At 31.9% G+C, this 16,383-nt stretch overlaps 1 protein-coding gene across 1 annotated transcript; it reads right to left on the reverse strand.

Annotated features, from left to right (window-relative positions):
- Positions 1 to 1,840: 1,840 nt before the first annotated feature.
- On the reverse strand, positions 1,841 to 6,035 carry LOC125853770 (probable protein phosphatase 2C 10). Its single transcript, XM_049533513.1, has 6 exons — positions 5,778 to 6,035; positions 5,510 to 5,630; positions 3,881 to 4,120; positions 3,063 to 3,339; positions 2,329 to 2,483; positions 1,841 to 2,233 (listed from the first exon to the last, which is right to left on the reverse strand). Exons 2-6 carry the CDS (start codon positions 5,546 to 5,548, stop codon positions 2,093 to 2,095), a joined length of 852 nt encoding a protein of 283 aa, XP_049389470.1. The 5' UTR covers positions 5,549 to 5,630; positions 5,778 to 6,035; the 3' UTR covers positions 1,841 to 2,092.
- Between the last annotated feature and the right edge of the window lie 10,348 nt (positions 6,036 to 16,383).

Raw genomic sequence — 16,383 nt, forward strand, 5'->3', positions numbered from 1 at the left:
GTGCCTATCTTTTTCAGTAACAAGTTAGAGCAAATGACATAAATGGTCCCTAAACTATCTTAGTAGGTTTAAAATAGTCCCTTAACTATACAGTTGACAGATATGGTCCTTTAACTATTCACTTTTTTGTCAAATTTGGTTTCCATTCACTTTTTATGAATACCGTCAACAAACGTCGTTCAGTACACACTCTCTCAATTTGGAGCTGTTTTTGTGCAGTTTGGTGACGTTTTTGGAGCTGTGTTTTGTGCAGTTTGGTGCTGATTTTTGGTGGTTGGTGCTGCTGTTTGTGCAGCAGTTTGGTGACGTTTTTGGAGCTGTATGTGCAGCAGTTTGGTGACGTTTTGGGAGCTGTTTTTTTTTTGGGTGTTCTGGTGCTGCAATTCGATCAAAGTTTGATAGCTGCTATTTTTTGTTGTAGTTTAAGTTATTTTCTGCACAACAATTGTTGAAAACAGAGCACTATAGTTCAATTTAGTTGCTGATTTTTGAATTTTTCTACAATTTTATGCAATTTCATTGATGTAATGACCGATTATTAACATGAAAATAGAATCGTATTTTTGCTCACAATATTTTCTCAATTGTGTTCGCTACTTTGCATTTTACTTTAACTCGCATGAAATAACGACCAACGACTTAATTGCAATAAGACAATAAAGAAAAGAATTGAGAAAAAAAGTGAGGAAATAGTGAGATAATGGACAAAAGAAATGACGAAAAAGAAAGTCAATACAGATTGACTTAACAGATTAACGGTGTTAACTAACAGTTTTTTTTAAAAGTGGATGGAAACCAAACTTGACAAAAGGGTGGATAGTTAAAGGACCATATCCGTCAATTGTATAGTTAAAGAACCATTTTAGACCTACTAGGATAGTTTAGGGACCATTTATGTCATTTGCTCTAAGAAGTTACATATATCTACGGTGGTAGTGGGTGGGAGAATTAATGACAGTAGCCAGAAATTTATTTTTTTTTTACTTGTCATTTTTTTAATATTCTCTCTCTCAATCATGCATATAAAATTACATTAAAATTATAATGAAAAATAAATATGAACTCATACTTTAAAAATATAATAAGTTGAATTAAAATATAGAACCCATAAAATTTAGAACCTCAATTAGTTTTGCGATAACGAGTTGGGTTGACACGTCGTTTTCTTATTTTTGAGACAGCCACATAAATTGGAGCTACTTATAATTGTTGAATTGTTCAACACGATTTATTGACAATTCCCTTGTGGCCTTGCATCCCAGTCAACCCCCTAGCTACTTGAAAACGCTATGTTGAGTTGCTAATTAACTTGTGTCTCTTGTTTGTAAGAGTCTTAATTCTTTCTTGTCTACGTTTTTTTGATACCTCAAAACAGTATTATAATTAATCTAAACAGCCATCCAGCGTCCATCCAACCGTTTAAATTAATATAGCTGAACAGATATATAACTAATAAATTAAAAATTTGTTGGTAGTTACAAGTGAAGAAGTTGTTGTTCTCTTCTTCTTTTTTCCCCTCTGTTATGACGAGAATTTCATCACTACACCAATGGTTACACTGAGATACTTGAAAAAATAGATACGAATCGAGTCGATAATGAAAAATCATACAAGGCTCACCAAATTATGTATCCATTTCAAGATCAAGAACTCTATAACTTACATTTTGATTTTCGATTTGGAAACATCATACTATGACTATGAAATTTTGGCATTCTACAAAATTAGATTGTTGAAGTAAATCATCAAAAAACTTACTCATTTTCACCATTTCATGAAGCAATAATAGTTTGTCAACAAATGCAACAATTGAAGTGTTCATGTAAAGTGACAGAAAGAATGATTCTGAGAATCTACAAACTGAATAAATCAACACATAACAACCACACGGCCCGAGTAAAGAATTTAAATATTACAGAGTGTTGGGGGAGAGGAACATAGCATAATCTCTTTTGTGGAAACATTTTAATAATTTATGCAGGATTGTCTGAGACTTAATGCTGTCTGTCAGTCTATAAAACGCGCCTCATCTAACAAATACCCCTCTAATAAATATATATACTGCACACTGATAAATTCCCATGGATCAAAATTACCCCTTAAATCGGACAACAATGCATGAGATATCATCTTTACTTTCTCTGACCAATGCTTCGATTGCTAACTGCTTGGCTGCCTTCTCTGGATCTTTGACCTTCCTCACGATGTCAACTGCCTCTTGATTAGACATTACCTGGAGAAATCCGCAATCAAAAGCAAGAAAAGGAAAAAATGCACCTCAGAGTGCCAAAACAGAAAGGGATACGAGATGTTTCGAGCAAATGGCACCTTCCATAGACCATCACTTGCAAGTATGAGAAGATCTGTTTCCGCATCAACATCAGCATTTGTTACATCAGGATCAGAGCTCAAGTGTGATTTCAGGTTTTTGTCTCCAAAAGCGCGAGATACAGCTAGTTGGCCATTCACTCTAGCAACATCTCCTGAGATTATATACATTTCAATAGGCATGTCACTGACAATATCCAAACGCAACTATACATGAGATACCTATAAAGTCTAGATCAAATCAGCAGGGGTGGCTCAAGTGTGAGGCTAGTAAAGTGTCTGCTTTATGCACCCAAAATGTTTTAATGGTGAAGTTTATGACTTTATTTTTACTTTAAACAATTTTAAAAATTGTAAGAAAAAGTACAAAATTGTATATATATATATATATATATATATTTAAAAAAAGGCGAAAAAGGCGCATTGGACTACTAATCCTGAACCCTGACAATGGAGATGAAGTATCACACTAATTAGAAAGGAGAAATTAAACTATATCTCATTGATTTTTATTAGAAGCATAGAATTGGTACTATCCACTCTATTAAGAAAAGTGAAGACAGACCATTCAAGCCTAAGATTAAGGTTATGTATATTTATATGTATGAACAAAGTTAAGACTTAGGGAACTTAATGGATGCAATCCAAATTCAATTTGTATTACAATACACAGTGAAGAGAGAAGAACAACACTATTACATCCACAGGAGTAAGTGAGAGCATGTGAGAAGCACCTGGCATGTTTGAGACGAAACCACCTCTATTTTCAATGTCATCTCGCTCGGTGTTTGGTTCATGATCAATCGAGAGCTGGATGGCCTGACCCCTCCTAGAAAGGACTGCTCTCGAATCCCCAACATTTGCTACCCATAGCTTACGAGCATTTATAAGAATTGCAGTCACGGCAGTGGAGCCACCTCTTCCAAGATCAGGAGTGTGTGAAAGAATAGCCTGATCTGTTCTCTCATATGCTTTTAGAATTGCCCTATGAGGGTCATTCCGAAAATCCTCCTAGAAATTTTTAACATAAAAGGTGAGAGAAATCCCAAGTAAACCCTGCCCTCTAACACCAAAAAAGAAAACAATAAATAGACATTTATTAAAGAAATAAAACAACTCAAGATTAAATTATCATGCATTGACGTTGAAAGGATTTCTGAGATCAGTTAAAAGTAATGCATTAGGACTTTGTTCTTGCCATCACACACTTATATCGGACTTGATCAACATCTCTACTAGCATTGTGTGTTGATCTCTAAAAGAATACTTTAGCTTCAGTTTTTCCAAAATAGCAAGAGAGACTGACCGGTAACTTTACCAATTTTCAGCTGTTGCTCATGCTAGAGCACTAATACCATTCTCCAATCAAAACCAACAAATACAAGGTATAGAAAGAGGGGGAAGCGGAAGCATGTGTTAAATATGTTTTGATGAAAATCGGTAACATAGCCATCAGTACTTGCACCCAAAGTAAATTGTTTTACTAAAAACACAACGATCCTCATGGAGCAGAGAAGTTTAATTTGCAGAGGTTCCTAACCCCGCAATTTACCTCATTTAAGATATTGGAAAACAAATGCTTTTGTAAATAGGCAGGCACGCTATCTCCCAAATGCCCATCATAAATAGCAAAAAGTCCTAGTTCATGTCCATGCAATTGGACAAATTTAGAAACATGGTAATCTTCCATGGGATGATTAGCTTTCCCCTTAACCAGGCTGAAGCCATACTTGGTAGGCCCTTGATTGCTTCTTCCTTTGCCAGAGCTACATGATGACCGTCCTCCTGCAAGCTAAAGGAAAAAATGATACTTCAGCTTTCTGACCAACCCAGCCAAATATATACAATGCATACAGACCATAAACTGAATTAAACATCCACCCCCAAAAAATTGGTGAGGCGGTGATGAAGACAAAAGAAAGCTTCAATGGAGACTTTTTGATACTATGTGCCTACCTATTCAGGGGGGGGCACTGTTATGGAACTAAACTCTTGAAGTCATTCATCGGGTTTTTGTAGAAAGAAGACCAATGGAACACCAATCATGGAAAATGTCAGCAGTAATCCATCGNGGGGGGGGGGGGGGGGGGTGCAATGGTACATGTTCAAATAAACCAAGGATAGGACGCTCTAACTATCAGAGAATTACACTCCATAAATATGCTCATTGTGAATATTGTTAGCATGCTATAGGACAAAGCAAAGTATTTTAGGAGCCCAACAAAGAAGAGAAATAAACAGCAAGGGTGTGTTTCTATGGAGGAAAATGTTTTCTTATTTTCTCATGTTTGGTTAGACAAAAATTTTGGAAAACATCTTCTCCAGAAAAATAGGCTCCTCAAAAACGAGGAAAATAATTTCTTTAATGAAAATAGGGAAAACAAGTTTTATTAGTAATATTCTATGTTTATTATATCCTCCCACCCAACTGACTCCCCCAACACCCTACCCCTTGACAATCCCACTCCCCACCACCCCCGAGGCCCTACACCAAACCCCCCTCCCACCCTTATAGTGATTGGGTAGATTACTTTGCTTACTTACCGAATACTAGAAAATAAGTAAGAAACCAACTTGTTTTCCAAGAAAACATTTTCTAGGAATTCTCCTTCATACCAAACACACACCCTTAAGAGATGAAGTGCACACAAGCTAGCCCGGACACCATATTATCCAAAATACAATATCAAAACAGATTAGAAAATCCTCAATCTTCCCTGTCCCTCCCAGCCTCCCCCTCTAGGATAGACAAAGAAAATCTCCAAAAAATCTTTACTCCCAAAAGAGGAACATAGTTCAATAAGACCCTGCATACTTTAGCTAAGGACTTTATACACACACAATGTAATGGATCTTTACACTATTAGTGTTATTTAATCTATTGTAGCGTATTATTTCCATTTGTTTCAGGTTACAAATCAATATTTATTAAATAAGAGTTACATGCTATTACATTTTAAACGATATGATTGTCTGTATATTATATACTCACGCTGCCAGTGCGCACAACTTAAACTCTTAAGCTAAACCCCTCAAATACTTCCATCTGAGAAGCTAAAGGATCCTTGATCTTATCATATTATAATTTAATGAACAGCTAAACAATAAGGATAAAACTTAAAAAGGGAAAATAAATATTCATCAAGCAAAACCTAAAAGATCCCACCAATTAAAACCTCACCTTCGAGAACTTTGACTTGAAGCAGCATAAATTATCCATATAATTCAGTCACTCTCAAGCCCTCCTATAGTAAGCAACGTGTATCATAACCCCTCCTAAAAATCTTGATATTTACAAACACCTGCAACATCATAGACAGAATCTTGATCGTCAAATACATAAATTAAACAAACAATCAAAATATATGCAAGAATCCATTTTTCTTCAAGATTCACTAAATTCTTGAAAAATCAAAGATTTAGGTATTGAAAAATAATCATCCACTCACCGATCTACCTGTCTACAAAATTCCAAAGATACAAAGAGGGATATATCAATAAGATTTTGACTTTTGGCTTGAACAAAAAATAAAAATATATATTATGATTAAACAGAACCAAAAATAAGAGATTTAAAGAAATAAGATAGAAACTTGATGAATTATTTTAGGAGTTTAATGGAGTTTGTGAGAGAGAAAAAGAGTTGGATTCGCTGTGTGCAGGGGAGAATGGCTGTCAAGAAAAGGCCTTTGCTTTGGGTTTTTGGGCTTCCCTTATTGACTTTGTTGTCTTTTATGTATTTCTTTAATTGTTTTGTACTAATGTTACAGCCAGTCAGAGGGGACTACTTGTCTTTTCTTTCTTCCTACAGCTGTTTGCGTCTTTCAAATTCTTTTTTACTGTCTCCGTCCACTTTTAATTGTCATAATTTTCTTTTTTAGAATAAAATGTTAATAACTTTGATTAATATTTTACGATTTATTTTTTCATCATATTGATATGTAAAAGAATTGAAATTTATAGTACTTTTTGTATAGTTTTTAAATATCTAAATTTTTTATTTAAAATATCGAATTAATATAATTTAATTTAACTTTGAAAATCAATCAAATTGACTTTCGAAAAGTGTAACATGACAACTAAAAGTAAGCAGAGTAACTTATATTAATTGTTCATTTTCCTCGTCTTTTAAGAAATTATAAATAATAAAAATATACTTAATAATTCATTCTTTAATTATTTTTAATACATTTTACTATTATATATCTCATTCAAACTTAATAGTGAAAGAACCTTTTTAGAACCTTATAATATTTATATTTTAAAAAGAATTAATTAAAAGCAAAATAGAAAATAATTAATTAACCATATCTACATCTTATTAATTAACAAATAATTTGGGATATGTATTTTTAGTAATATGGACAAATAATATAAAATAGAAGTATTTCTATTTCTAAAAGTGAAAAGATTCCATGATAGACTGATAGTTGGTAGTTGGTTTAGATGTGAGTTGTGGAGATATTAAATCTTACATAAGTAATACTATGTTTGGTAGTTGATTAAGATGTAAAAGTATTAATGTATAAAACTAATACAATATTTAATTTGTAATTTAGAACCGCATAATTAATACATGTATAAATTATAAGCAAATTTTCGTATTATTTCATACATAATAAAGATGAAAATTAATACATATATAACTAATTTCTATATAAAATAATATATAAATTTACTCATAATTAATTTTTACCGTGATAAAAGTAGACTCTAACCAATCACCAAATGACTTAATAGGTAAAAGTGGAATGAAAAAAGGGGTGGGTTTATGGAAATAGTACTAATATAAATTAGTTTATCAACAGAAAAAGTAGTACTTAAAAACTGATCATTAAAACTTGCAACCATGTTCTTGGGTCAGCACTCTTTACTTTTTTAATTTAATCTGTTTCAATTTATTAAAGAACCTTGCTTTTCAAACTATCTGCAGTTGTTCCCACTGCTCTTGCCAAAAAAAAATTGTCTTAAAACTTTTATAAGGATTTGATGATGATATAATAATAATAAAATTGATTCTTGCCATAGTAAAAATAAAATGTGCTACTACTTCTTATTTTAAAATTTTCAAACTAAAGCTTTTTTTATTTCTTCTATTTTTATTTTATTCCTTTCTTTTTTGTTATTATCTTTTTGTAAAGCTCTCTGCCTCTCTGTCACAAAAAAGCAAAATACAAAAAGATTGTCAACGGAATTGGCATCTGCAGTTCACGTGATATGATGAGTTTCCCAAAATTTACCAATAAAATCCAAGCAAATTACTCACTTCACTGAAAATGTTGGGAAAAAGTCAAAAGGAATAATTGTTTTTTTCAATTGACCGTTATTTTTACCAGCGGCGATAGAATTAGGGATAAGAAATATTTGATACATCATTCAAGTAGTAACATAAGATTAAATAATCAGTGCATCAGCATCGTATTAGGTGAAAAATCAAATCAGATCAAACTAAACGGACCTAAGTTTTGCATGTTGAATAGGACAAATGAAAACAATCTGGTAGACCAAATGCAAGTTTGCCCCTTTTTGCGATATCTCAATTACTTCAACAGTTCATTTATACAACTATTAACATAGACATAATTAAAATTTCACCAAATAGCAATCTCTTTGAACAATGCATCGTATTGAGACTGACTGCCATGTTCCTCAGTGACTTATGTCTCCATATTTTTTTCTAACATGCATACATATAGAAAGATTCAAAATTTTAAGTGTATAAGTTTTTAAAATAACTTTAAATTAATGCATAATGGCTTCAGTGAATATTTATAAATAGTATATATAGCTGTGTTTAAAGAGAAAATTATTAAATTTACGTGAACTCATATATTTGGTTAAATAAAATGTGGATGATCGAAAGGATTAGCATGTTGAATGAATGGTCAACCGGTGAAAGGAGGGGCCTGGGGCCTGGGATGTCTCAACGCGCATTGCAGACCAAATCTTTTTGTGAACTAAATTCAATTCTATTAGGAAGACCAATGACAATTCAATTGGCTATTAATTGACTTCATATCATCCCTTACACACCATATCTTATGAATGACGTAAAATTTAATTTTCACATTTATGATATTCAAGAGTCTATGTACGTACAAATCTACAAACGGAAACAGTCAAACAACCAATAGATGCCCACTTGAAATATCTACGTCTACGAGTTTTACTATACTTTTATTTATCTCCTAGTCTATATTAACCGAAAAGTATTTAAGTAATATAAATAAAAGGCGACTTTCCACTCTTACCATTTTGATTACTCACTTCGTCCATCTTTACTTGTCCAATATACTAAAAATAATTGTTCAACTTTACTTGACCATTTGGAAAATCAAGAGATAATTTACCATTTCGTGTCTATTTTTCCAAGATATTAAAAACTATTCATTTTTCAATATTTAGAATTTATAAATAATAGGAGTGTTATAGTAAAATTACCCCTCTATTTATTGTTTATTTAGGGGTGTATCAATTCAAATATGAACAAGTAAAGATGAACGGAGGAAGTATTTCCAAACTAGTCTCCTAGAAAGTATGAATTACTTAAGAACCTCATTAAATGAAAGATAGATATGGACAAAGGAAGTATATTATTTGGTAAATATTGTGGCTCATCCTTATTCTAAGCCTCAATTCAAGGAAAGGAATTGAAAATTGTCAAATTTTCGATCACATTGAAGCTTTCAAATGAACAAGATAAGAGAGGGGGGAAAGGGATCATCATATATGGAATTTGATTATTGTTAATTACATTTTTATTGGCTAAATATTAAAAAGTGAATAAGAAAAGAGAAAGTTCCATAAATAGCTTTATACTGTGCTAATTTTTGCAAAATATAGTGAGATTTTACTCTTTTCTTTGAAAAATATAATGCAATATTGTTTTGACTTCAAAACATAGAAAAATACATTGTATTCACATACATACAATATTTTATCCTAACTCAAACCGTATAAATATAGTATCTAATTGTAATTGTATGTGTGTTTATGTGTGACCAACAATATATGTATATATGTGTTTTCAGAAGAGAAGTAATTGATTATGTGTGTATATGTAAAGTCATCAACGGTATATGTTGTCTTTATAATCTAATGTATAAGTTTCAAACTGCATGTGTACAACATCAACTAATTGTATATAAAAGATATATAAAGTGTATTTTTTGTATATACAAGTGATCTTTGGCGAAGCAACGCTAATTTTTCGACAACAAACACTAACAAATCCAATGACCTTAAGCGGATGAGGTTGGGATGGACAGTGACAGACAACGTTTTTAAATACACAAATATATATACTAGTTTTATGGCATATGTGTTGCACGTGTGTATCGTATATATAGTATATGATGTTGTAAAATAGAACTAATATTACTAAGTTAAAGCTTTTTAGTAAATAATTATAATTGAAAAAACATAGGACAACTGTTTTTAAATTATTAGTAGTACATATTGTCACAACGTTACTTGTATTTTGAGATCAAAATGACAAGATATCATTAAAACATTTCAAAATACATTCAAAGTTTAAATATGGGAGAAAATGAAATTTCTTTAATAATATTATTTCTTACTTCACTCACAATTTTGTAAACAAATCTAACCAACGAAATAGGAAAAAAATATTCATTCAAAAAATGTCATCAATAGTCTTTCCTCCAGAGGTTATGAACATAAATGATGTAAACCATTTAAGTAGAAATTTTATCTTAAATATTCATACTTGATATTTAGTATGTGCATGACACTAATAAGAATTACCATAAGTATTTCAATATTTTATCTTTATATGTAACATATCATTTACAAAATATTATTACTCAATTAATATTTGAGTAAGTCTATCATAGCGAGGTAATTTTACCAAAAAAAAGTGTACTTGGTTGTTATCATGAATGATGGTTATATATACTTCAGTAGAATTATTTAATTTTAATATGTGAATAACATCACCTATGGTGAAAAATATTTTATTTCGTTAAGTTTCTACCTTATCTTTGTGGAATCGTAGTCCTCTCCTTTTTTTTGCCGCATACGTATCATCTAGTTGTTGTCTAATGAAAGTATCTAGTATCTTATAGAAGTTGTATCATGATATAAAATATTTAAATATTTCAATGATAAAAATTAATAGATGAATAAAATTTAAAGTATTATTTATACAATCATTAATTTGATTTAAGATCATCTTATGATCAATCACTATTTTCTTATCTATTTTTATATAGCTAGTAAGGAGTCTATCTTGTGACATAAAGAAAAATTAAATGGAAAAATACATGGCCAATAAAGAAGGAAGACGAAAATATATGTTCATGCTATATTCACTCTAGTGTTTCATTTGATTTAAATCTCTTGCCACCAACACTTTACTTTCTCCGTTCATTTTTACATACATATCCATTAAAAATAATTATTATCATGGCTATATTATCATATTATAAGTAAAAGTAAAAATCTATTTTTGAAAAAGTGAATTTAACATCAAAACTAATAATTCAATGGACTACGTTGATACCCATTATTTTAGCAAAATTAGGAAGAAACTCCTTCGTTTGAGGGAAAAGAATAAAAAATAAAAAAACAAAGAAGAAATATCTTACCCAAATCATATTCTTTTTTTCATATCTGTTTAATATTATTGTGTCTCCCATAACTTTCCGTCATTGTTAACTCATGAAAATGGTAAGAAAAAATATGAGTGTGATTTGATGAATGATTAGCTACAATTTTTTCACCAACTCTTTCTTATGAGGTACCTCAAATTTTGTTGAATTTCGAACTTAATAATTTTTTGCAAATGACACTTGTGATTTTTTAAGAAGAAGAGTAGAGAACATAAAGAAATTGTAGTTTAAAAGTGTGAGGAAACCCCTCTATTTATACCTACCAAATGGTAGTATGAATAGGTGTTAATTGTGTCTTATCCGAAAAAAGTCGCTGCTTATCGAAAAAGTCACAACCCTTTGAAAAATGTACAACTCATCAGAAAAAGCACAACCCTTTAGAAAAGTCATAACCCTTTGAAAAAATCACAACCCTTTGAAAAAGTCACAACCCGGCAAAAAAGTCACAGCCCTTTGGAAAAGTCGCAACTAATTGAAAAAGTCACAATCCTTTAATTTGAAAAGATATCTACTTTCAATATAATAAAATTAATTAAATTAATAAATAAAATAATTGGGGGTATTATAGTAATTCAACATTCAAGTTTGGGAGTTCATGCTTTTAAAGTAGTATATATATATATATATAAAATAAAAATTAAAACCCCTATATTTCATAATTATTTAAAGGGAAAATTGTATATAATAACAAACTATTAATTAAAATTAAATGTTATATATAACCATAGTTTGATTTAATTGTACCCCATAACAATCTGTTGCTATTTCGCCTCTCTCCTTAGTGAATCTCGCTCGCCACTCTCGTTCTCGCTGGGCAGTCTCCTCGCCTCTCTCGCTTTTATACAAACACAAATGTATAAAATGCGTTTGTGTTTGTATAAAGCGAGAGAAAATTATGTATATACATATATTTCGTTCCCCTCTCTCCCCTCTCCCAGATCTCGCTCGCCACTCTCACTCGCCTCTCTCACTTTATACAAAGACAAATGTATACATTGCGTTTGTGTTTGTATAAAGCGAGAGAAAATTGTATATACAAATACAAATGCATATATTTTCGTCTTATACACTTATGATTATACAAATACGATCTTCCCCCACCCAGTTTTCTTTTGTCTTTCTCTCTTTCTTATACAAACACAAATTATACAATTGATTCTTTTGTATATGTATACCGAAACAAATTATATAATTGCTTCTTTTGTATATGTATAGCGAAATATACATATTAATAGTCATAGCAAATATAAAGTTTGCTATGGAGCGCAATTATGTAAACTATAGCTATAACTTACAAATGTGATTTTTATGTTCGCTATATGTGAAAGTTGCTCTTATTTAAATGTACCGCTGTGAAAGTGATAAGAGAGTTGAATACACTGCATCAGGTGGTGGGAGGGAGAGGCCAATTTCTTAGGCCCAATTATTTATAGAGATTCATCATTCTGAGGCCCAACCGGAGGAAGAAGTGAGCCATCCCCATGGGCCTTGTGGTTGGTCTATAAACCGAGCCCAACAAATACAATGAGTCAAACTAAAATAGGAATAAATGTTTGTTTTTCCTTTTTCAAAAAGATTAAATTAAAACTTACTCATTTGGAAATTTAATAAATAGTTTGTTTGATCAAACTTTATTAAATGAGTGTAAATATAGGATAAATTTTAATTGAATTAAAATTTATTCATTTGGAAATTAATTAATTGTTTGTTTGGTCAAACTTTTGAGAGGTAATTTTTATTTTTATCTTTTATAAAATGCTCATTTATTTATTTTTTTAAAAGAAAGAGATTTTTGGTCAAGTGTTTCTCGAAAGTAGAAGAAGATGTTTTTCAAAAATAAAAAAATAAGTTTTTTTCCATAATTACATTTTTGAAAAAAAAAACTTTGAGTAAAATACTCAAACACACTTTTAAAAAATTTGACTAGACTGCTTGTTTGGACGTGATTTTAAATCAACCTGCTATTTTGATTTCTGTAATTAAATTTCTTCTTATAGACTTGATAACCCCTATAATTTGTAAAAATCATCCAAAATTCTTCAACTTTTATACAATCCTACCAAATGAACAAATTATAATCTATAAATAAGGTATCAAAATATCATAAAACACCGAATTAATAAAATCACATATCTCCTAATTTCTTTTGTAAATATATATATATATATATATATATATGTATATTTGTGATTAAATGTTATTAAAAACTTTCAAATACACACAAGTTTACAAAAATATATATGTTAATAAATAGTAACTAGCTATTCTTGATAAAATCCTCTCACATGTCATAATACAAATAATTTTTTCACGTTGATCACAAGCCTTTTTTTTTTGTTTTTAGTAAAATTTAAAATATTATATATATATATATATAAAATTTTATTTTTATCTTTTATAAAATGCTCATTTATTTTTTAAAAGAAGAGGTCTTTGGTCAAGTGTTTCTCGAAAGTAGAAGAAGATGTTTTTTTTTTCAAAAATTAAAAAAAAAAACTCTTTTTCCATAATTACTTTTTTGAAAAATACTTTGAGTAAAATACTTAAACACACTTTTAAAAAGTTTGACTAGATTGCTTGTTTGGACATGATTCAAATCAACCTGCTATTTTGTCAACCTGCTATTTTGATTTCTTTAATTAAATTTCTTCTTATAAACTCGAAAACCCCTATTATTTGTAAATATCATCCAACATTCTTCAACTTTTATACAATCCTACCAAATGAGCAAATTATAATTTTTTTTTAGATAAAGGTAACAGTGTATTCACAAAAGGCTCATCATCAAATAAATGATGAGCATAGGTCACTTACAATCTCATCAGAGCATATCAAACTACCCTATGGGAGATTACAAATTACCTATGAAGTCATCAAAAAGTTCTATATCCCTCATCATATCTTGTTTACACCAAAAGTACAAAAGACTAAGACAATTCATTCTAATTTTCTGGATGTTGTTTCTCTTATCCTCAAAGCATCTTCCGTTCCTTTCTTTCCATAGGGACCACCAGATGCAGGCTGGGATTAACTCCCACCAATCTTCATTTGACTCCCTTCTTCCTATCTCCTTTCAGCTGTAGAGCAAATCCTTAGTGGACGTTGGAATTGTCCAGCATACACCAAGAAGACCAAGAAACATGTTCCACAAGCTTGTAGCTACTTTGCAATGAAGGAATAAGTGACTATTAACTTCTGCATCTTGATCACACATAAAGCATCTTGAGCATAATTGTCTGCCTTTCTTTTGAAGCACTTCATGTGTTAAGCAGGCCCTTTTGCACACTAACCAGGCAAAGCATGAGATCTTCAATGGTATTTTTATCTTCCATATTAACTTCCATGGCCAGTTTCTGATCTGTGTTTGGCTAATATTGTATCTGCAGTAACATGACTTTACTGTAAACACACCTTTGCTTTGCCATCTCCAAATAGGCTTATCAGGTTCAGTGGAGGTGTCTGGGAAGGCATTGAGGATCTGAAACAGATTAATGACCCTCTCGATTTCCCAATCATTCAAAGCTCTCCTGAAAATGAGATTCCAACCCTGAGGACTCCATAGCTGTGAGATTGTGGCCTTGTTTTGAGTGGTGAGCATAAACAGGTCTGGGAAGAGTGATTGCAGGCTTTCATCCCCAATCCAATGTTCATTCCAAAAATCAATTTTCCTACCATTTCCCACATTTAGTGAGATGTTGCCTTTGAATTGGGGCCATAATCTTCTAATAGTCTTCCACACACTGCATCCAAAAGTTCCAAGAGCCTCCTCAGTAATCCAATGGCCTTGTAGTCCATACTTCATTGTGATGACTCTTTTCCAGAGCGACTGATCTTTAATGCAGAATCTCCACAACCATTTTTGAAGGAGATAGTTGTTCTGAAAATTGAGCTTTTTTATTCCCAGCCCCCCTTGCTTTCTGCTAAGAGTAAGAGTATCCCACTTAACTAGATGGTAACTTTTGTGCTCTTTATTTCCATTCCATAGGAAAGACCTTCTGAGTTGATCGATCTTTTTCACAATGTTCTTTAGAATTGGAAATAGGCTCATCATATATGAAGGAAGGGCATCAAGGACAGATTTAACTAGAGTCAACCTACCTCCCAGGGAGAGGTATTGACTCTTCCACCTAGCAAGCTTCTTGTCACATCTCTCCAAAACTTCACTCCACACAGCTGTCTCCTTATTTTGTGCTCCTAAAGGCATGCCCAGATACTTTGTAGGTAGGGTTGCTATTTGGCAGCCAAGATTTCTAGCTAGCAACTCCATATTATCCACTTGATTCACAGGATAGAGAAAACTTTTTTGCCAATTTACATGCAGACCAGATATACCTTCAAAGATAGTAAGGATTGCTCTGATGTGTCTAATTTGTATCACCTCAGCCTCACAGAAAACTAAAGTATCATCTGCATATAGTAGATGCGTAATCCCCACCTCATTGTCCCTATTCCCCTGATTCTGAGCCTTAAAGCCTTTAATCCATCCATTAACATTTGCTTTTCTGATCATGTGATTGAGGCCTTCCATGGCTAACAAGAAGAGAAAAGGTGAGAAAGGGTCACCTTGTCTCAAACCTCTTTGTGATTGGAAAAAACCTTCAGAGTTTCCATTTATGATCATGGAGAATTTAACAGTGGATATGCATAACTTTATCCAATTGAGCCATTTCCTCCCAAATCGCATGTCCTTTAAGACCTTCAGCAGAAAAGCTCAATTGACGTGATCATAGGCCTTCTTTATGTCCAACTTACATAAAATTCCAGGAATTTTTTGCTTAACTCTGGAGTTTACCAACTCATTAGCAATTAGTGCAGCATCCATGATTTGCCTTCCTTTCAGAAAGGCCATTTGGTGTACATCAACCAGTTTCCCCATTACTGTCTTCAACCTCTCAGTAATCAGTTTGGAAATGATCTTGTAGACTCCTCCTATCAAGCTAATAGGCCTGAAATCTTTCAATTCTTCTGCTCCAGGTTTTTTAGGAATCAGTGCTAGGAAGGTGGCATTGAAAGACTTTTCAAAAATTCCATTTTGATGGAAGTTGTGAATTGTCAGCATCAGATCCTCTTTTACAATTCCCCAACAAGATTTAAAGAAACTCATTGTGTAGCCATCTGGCCCTGGAGCTTTATCTCCATCACAAAGTTGTAGGCATTGCAAGACCTCTGATTCAGTAAATGGTCTTTGCATCCAATCCTTTTCTTCCTGAGAAATAGTTGGACATTCCATAAGGTCAAAGTTGGGTTTCCACTCCTCAGATTCAGTGTAAAGTTCTTTGTAGAAATTAATCACGGTGTTCCTGATCTCTACAGGGTCTTCTACAACCTCTCCTCCGTCTATCAACCTATCAATAGTGTTGATCCTTCTGTGGGCTGTTGCCATTCTCTGAAAAAATCTTGTGTTATTATCTCCTTGTTTCAG

This window comes from Solanum stenotomum, chromosome 1 (genome assembly GCF_019186545.1).
Source record: "Solanum stenotomum isolate F172 chromosome 1, ASM1918654v1, whole genome shotgun sequence".
NCBI classification, from domain to species: Eukaryota; Viridiplantae; Streptophyta; class Magnoliopsida; order Solanales; family Solanaceae; genus Solanum; species Solanum stenotomum.